The following is a 6,371-nucleotide window of genomic DNA, read 5'->3' on the forward strand; positions in this document are numbered from 1 at the left end:
ACATCCTACACTACACATGTACTGGAGTACACAGACACACATCCTACACTACACATGTACTGGAGTACACAGACACACATCCTACACTACACATGTACTGGAGTACACAGACACACATCCTACACTACACATGTACTGGAGTACACAGACACACATCCTACACTACACATGTACTGGAGTACACAGACACACATCCTACACTACACATGTACTGGAGTACACAGACACACATCCTACACTACACATGTACTGGAGTGGACAGACACACATCCTACACTACACATGTACTGGAGTACACAGACACACATCCTACACTACACATGTACTGGAGTACACAGACACACATCCTACACTACACATGTACTGGAGTACACAGACACACATCCTACACTACACATGTACTGGAGTACACAGACACACATCCTACACTACACATGTACTGGAGTGGACACTCCCTAGTCAGATCATGTTTTAATACCACCAGAGTTCTGAACACACACACACACACACACACACACACACACACACACACACACACACACACACACACACACACACACACACACACACGGCTATGAGGGTTTCAGCATGATATTCTTACTGTATGTTGTAGTCTGTCCAAGAGGGGAATCACACAAGACTGACAGCCTGTCATTTTATTAAAAGCATTCAGTTGATTACATGACAGTTTAGAGAGCAACATAATAACAATAATCTACATCATAATCAATAATCAATATCATAACATTTATAATCAATAACATCATCATCTATATAATACTAACAACATCATAACATTTATAATCAACATCATAATCAATATAATAACATTTATAATCAATTAATTTATTATCTCTAGACTACTAACAACATCATAACAATAATCTACATCATAATCAATATCATAACATTTATAATCAATTAAATTATTATCTCTAGACTACTAACAACATCATAACAATAATCTACATCATAATCAATAATCAATATCATAAAATTTATAATCAATAACATCATTATCTATATACTACTAACAACATCATAACAATAATCTACATCATAATCAATAATCAATATCATAAAATGTATAATCAATAACATCATAATCTATATACTACTAACAATATCATAACAATTATCTACATCATTATCAATATCATAACATGTATAATTAATAACATCATGAGAGGTAAACAACAACAAACCAAAACGACTTGAGGAAAAGATGACACCTTAATTTAAAAAAAATTACAAAGAATGACCAGATGATTATAATAATACATGGACTAATAATGGAAACACTAAACAAGATAAAGAATCTAAGAGACACTAAATAAGATAAAGAATCTAAGAGACACTAAATAAGATAAAGAATCTAAGAGACACTAAATAAGATAAAGAATCTAAGAGACACTAAATAAGATAAAGAATCTAAGAGACACTAAATAAGATGAAGAATCTAAGAGACACTAAATAAGATAAAGAATCTAAGAGACACTAAATAAGATGAAGAATCTAAGAGACACTAAATAAGATAAAGAATCTAAGAGACACTAAATAAGATAAAGAATCTAAGAGACACTAAATAAGATAAAGAATCTAAGAGACACTAAATAAGATAAAGAATCTAAGAGACACTAAATAAGATAAAGAATCTAAGAGACACTAAATAAGATAAAGAATCTAAGACACTAAATAAGATAAAGAATCTAAGAGACACTAAATAAGATAAAGAATCTAAGAGACACTAAATAAGATAAAGAATCTAAGAGACACTAAATAAGATAAAGAATCTAAGAGACACTAAATAAGATAAAGAATCTAAGAGACACTAAATAAGATAAAGAATCTAAAGACACTAAATAAGATAAAGAATCTAAGAGACACTAAATAAGATAAAGAATCTAAGAGACACTAAATAAGATAAAGAATCTAAGAGACACTAAATAAGATAAAGAATCTAAGAGACACTAAATAAGATAAAGAATCTAAGAGACACTAAATAAGATAAAGAATCTAAGAGACACTAAATAAGATAAAGAATCTAAGAGACACTAAATAAGATAAAGAATCTAAGAGAGACTAAATAAGATAAAGAATCTAAGAGACACTAAATAAGATAAAGAATCTAAGAGACACTAAATAAGATAAAGAATCTAAGAGACACTAAATAAGATAAAGAATCTCAGAGACACTAAATAAGATAAAGACATTAAGACATTAATCAAACCCATGTTACCCAGAACCCCATGTTACCAAAACCCCATGTTCACCAAAACCGCATGTTACCCAGAACACCATGTTACCCAGAACCCCATGTTACCCAGAACCCCATGTTACCCAGAACCCCATGTTACCCAGAACCCCATGTTAACCAGAACCCCATGTTAACCAGAACCCCATGTTAACCAGAACCCCATGTTTCTCTGGTGGTAAAAACCAAACTAAAAGGAATAATGGTGGTTGCAGTCACTCCTTTTAGATTTCTTCCAAGGTTCTAGAAAGAGAAACTAATTCTGAACTTGTTATTAAAATTACAACCACTTCAGGTTTGTGACCTCATTTTAAACACCAGTCCACTGCTGACCATCCATTTAAAACACAAAACTGACCTAAGATCAGCATGTAGGGTCAGCTTCATTCTACTCCTACTCCGTCCCCTGGGCTGCTCTCTCCTCTCCCGGTCCAGCTTCAGCTCTGGAGCTCAGAGAGACCATCTCCATGGCATTGACATAAAGATCCATGCTGCTCACCCTGTTCACTCTCTTCTGCCTCCTGGTGGGCTAGGGAGACACAGCACCAACAGTCAGACATTTACTCTCTAGTATCTCCATTCTCTCTCCCTCCCTCTCCCCCTCACCCTCTCCCTCTAGTTTAAATGACTTGTAACGTCTGAGTAAATGTCTTTACCTTGTAGTACAGGTAGGAGGTGGTGATGGCTGTCAGTAGGATCAGCAGCACTACAACGTGTCTGATGATGAAGGCTGGCAGAGGAGAGGCTGCAAACAGAAACACCTTTGATGAGGGGACTGATCATCATCACATAGATCTGTGGGAAATCTGTCAATGACAAAGTTATAAGTCTGGTTCATGTTCAGTTACCTGTGATGGTGAGGGAGAGGAGCTCACTCTCAGAGGAGAAGTTATGAGAGAAAACATAATTGTCATAAACACAGCTGTAGTTCCCTTGGTGGGAGTCATCTGCAGCAGGGAAGAGGAAGGCAGCAGAGTGATTGACAGCTGGCTGGGTCTGGGTTCTGTTGGAGCCGGTGAACGTGAGGAGGAAGGAGCCTCCTGGGTACTGTGGCTGAGTGGAGCAGGTGATGGTGAAGCTGTAGCCCCTGAACATCTCGGGCCCCTGGTGGCCCCTGGAGACCCCTCCCAATGAGTCAGTCAGGGAGATATCAGGCTGGACCAGGAGATCTGTAACAATAAAAGAGAACAAGAAAAACCTCTTCAACTAGTTTCCTATAGATATGACAATAACATCAGCATGTAACAGTGCTAGCCACCCTCCCTCACAGGGCAACATGAGTAGTGGGCCTACAGTCACTGAGACAACATATGTTGATATCAGGCTTAAGCAGGACATCTGGAACAAGAGGAGAGAAAAAGAAAACGTAGCTCCTCAACTACTTTCCTCATTTAGATATGACAATAACATGACATGTGACAGTGGTAGTGAGTAGAGACGTTCACTGAGATAACACTCAAATACAAAAGTATTCTGGGATATTTAAGTTGTATTTGATTCCTACTTGACTGAGTGATCTATTTAGTAAAGCAGACTGACAAGCTAAACAGTCATCATGAGAGGTGCAGAGGAAGTTGTATGAATGAAGGAAATCAGTTGAATATAATTATAATATGTTGATATTTCCTGAGCAGATCACTGTGAGTCCAGGAAGGAGATATAATACATGGACTAAAGTATGTGGAACTCAGCAGTGAGTTTTACAACAGAGGATTATTTTTATGCTCTACGTGGTTCAGCCCTCAGCGGTCCGTTCTGGGAGCTTGTGTTGTCTACCACTTCACGGCTGAGCCGTTGTTGCTCCTAGACTTGCCACTGAGATCTTCAGTAAGGACATTTTACTGACTGTGTTTGTCTATGGAGATTGCATGGCAGTGTGCTTGATTTTATACACCTGTCAGCAACAGGTGTGCTGAAAGAGCCAAATCCACTGATGTCCACATACTTTTGGCCATATAGTCTATCTTGTTATTACCTGAGCAGATCACTGTGAGTCCAGGAAGGAGATAATAACTTCTCCAACACTTCCTCAGTGAAGGCTCATCCCCATCACAGTCAACTCCAAACCCTCTAGTGGTGTTTCCAGGTAGAACTGGAACAGTGGAGCCACAACCCAGCTGTCTACACACTACTGCAGCTACATCCTCCTGGTCCCAGTCAGATCCCACAGTCCTCCACTCTCCCTGGTCGTACCGCTCCACTCCACCAGCACAGCGACTGCCTCCTCCCACCAGCCTCACATCATCAGGCTCTGAGAAAAGAAAAGAGAGAGACAGTAATCTTACTATTTTCTCACTAAAACACACCTATATTGTCTCTCATATTCTTCACTCCAGGTGAGAAACAATGTTGATTGAGTGACAAACTGTTTCTTACCTGAGCAGGTGAGTCCAACAGCATTACCAGGTAGACAGGTGTTGTTTTCTCTGTCTGAGGTGTCACAGTCCAGGAGAAGGGACTCTTTGCCTTTACACTGGAACTCTTTATCCCAGGTCTGACCCTCACCTTCTCCATAGAGCCCCCCCTGTAGAGCTGCAGGAGCCCCACAGCCAAGCTCCCCACAGACTACCTCTGCATCCTGCCGGTCAAAGTCAGCTTCACACACTGAGGCCCAGGACTGATTGGACTTCACCTCCACTCTCCCAGAGCAGAGACCAGCTCCATCCACAAGCCGCACAGACTCTGGAGAAAAAGACTTGGTTGAACATTCAATCAGTTTTGTTGATGACACTGTCAAGGACTAAACACAAATATGTTGGATAAAAGATTGTAGTTTGCTATGTTTGATACTGTAAGAGGTAGAAATGGGTTCTTAGTCACTCAGGATAGGGTTGGGAATAATGCAGGCAGGAGACAGGAATAAGTTCACTTCACTTTATAGAAAATAAACAGCTGGACATCCATCAGGCAGCTTCACTTCAGTACCATCTGAACTACAATGATCTGCCCATGAACATCTCCCATAAACCAATATGACAAACACAAATATAATGTTTAAATACATCTGACATCTCTCCCTATATTTAAATGAAATAAAAACACATAAAACATGATACATGGTAATATTGTAAAATGTATAAATAAATCTCTCAATATGACCAGTCTCTTACCTGAACAGGTCACATGATGATAATATTCACCATAACAGTCACCAGGTCCTCCTCCTATGATGACACACTGTCTAATAGAAGACTCATCTCCACTACATCTCAATAGTGTGACTCCTCTTCTTCCATATTCAATCAGAGGTCCTCTAGATTCAGATACAGGATCCCCACAGTCCAGCTTTCTACACACAACCTTAACCTCTCTCATGCTCCACCACCCCCCAGTACATAGACCTGACCACTCTCCTTCATAGAAGACTTCCACTGTCCCAGAACAGGAAGTGGTCCCATCCACCAGTCTGACTGAGAGTTCAGCTGTAAACAGCAGAGAGGAAAACACAGTGGTGAGGACAGATGATGACAGTGATTCTGTTATTCTAACAGCAGTAGTGCTTTGTGGTTGACAAGTATTAGTAGTTCCATAAAACACTACTTGTTATTGGGGTTTAGAATGGTTTGTATGGACACATGAATTTCTCCATGTGGGATAATAAAGTTGACTAATATTGAACTGCTATAATCACTGTAGATTTATACTCTACCTACCTGGTGGACTGACGCTTTGAGCCTGGAGATCTGAGGAGAAAGAGAGAGACAGAGGAGAAAGAGAGAGAAAGAGACAGAGAGATAGAGAGAAACAAAGGAGAAAGGGAGGAGTCAGAGGAAGAGAGAGACAGAGGTTAAATGAACATCAACATGACCTTTCATGATGTGATGGGGAAGACAGGCTTATCGTTGGTATGGTGCAACAACACCCATGTGTACACACACTATATATACAAAAGTATGTGGACACCCCTTCAAATTAGTGGATTCTATTTCAGCCACTCCCCTTCCTGACAGATGTATAAATCAAGCACTCAGCCATGCAATCTCCATAGACAAACATTGGCAGTAGAATGGCCTTAATGAAGAGCTCAGTGACTTTCACCTCTCTTCTCCCCCTCTCCTCTCTGCCCCCTCTCTTCTCCCCTCTCCTCTTCTCCCCCTCTCCTCTCCTCTTCTCCCCC

General features: G+C 39.8%; 1 protein-coding gene across 1 annotated transcript; it reads right to left on the minus strand.

Annotated features, from left to right (window-relative positions):
- Nucleotides 1-2,368: 2,368 nt before the first annotated feature.
- On the minus strand, nucleotides 2,369-5,943 carry LOC106595897 (deleted in malignant brain tumors 1 protein). The gene is made up of 7 exons (XM_045712250.1): nucleotides 5,908-5,943; nucleotides 5,365-5,676; nucleotides 4,631-4,936; nucleotides 4,230-4,505; nucleotides 3,103-3,423; nucleotides 2,911-2,999; nucleotides 2,369-2,783 (listed from the first exon to the last, which is right to left on the minus strand). Exons 2-7 carry the CDS (start codon nucleotides 5,567-5,569, stop codon nucleotides 2,649-2,651), a joined length of 1,332 nt encoding a protein of 443 aa, XP_045568206.1. The 5' UTR covers nucleotides 5,570-5,676; nucleotides 5,908-5,943; the 3' UTR covers nucleotides 2,369-2,648.
- Between the last annotated feature and the right edge of the window lie 428 nt (nucleotides 5,944-6,371).

This window comes from Salmo salar, unplaced genomic scaffold (genome assembly GCF_905237065.1).
Source record: "Salmo salar unplaced genomic scaffold, Ssal_v3.1, whole genome shotgun sequence".
NCBI lineage: Eukaryota > Metazoa > Chordata > Actinopteri > Salmoniformes > Salmonidae > Salmo > Salmo salar.

What these genes read in the sequence shown, in the direction of transcription:
- LOC106595897 (XM_045712250.1), bottom strand. Translation starts at nt 5,569, where the DNA reads ATGAGAGAGGTTAAGGTTGTGTGTAGAAAGCTGGACTGTGGGGATCCT. An exon ending in TGTTGGACTCACCTGCTCAG is followed by an intron (nt 4,506 to 4,630) that starts GTAAGAAACAGT and finishes TTCTTTTCTCAG; the next exon opens with AGCCTGATGATGTGAGGCTG. An exon ending in CCTCCTACCTGTACTACAAG is followed by an intron (nt 2,784 to 2,910) that starts GTAAAGACATTT and finishes GTGTCTCCCTAG; the next exon opens with CCCACCAGGAGGCAGAAGAG.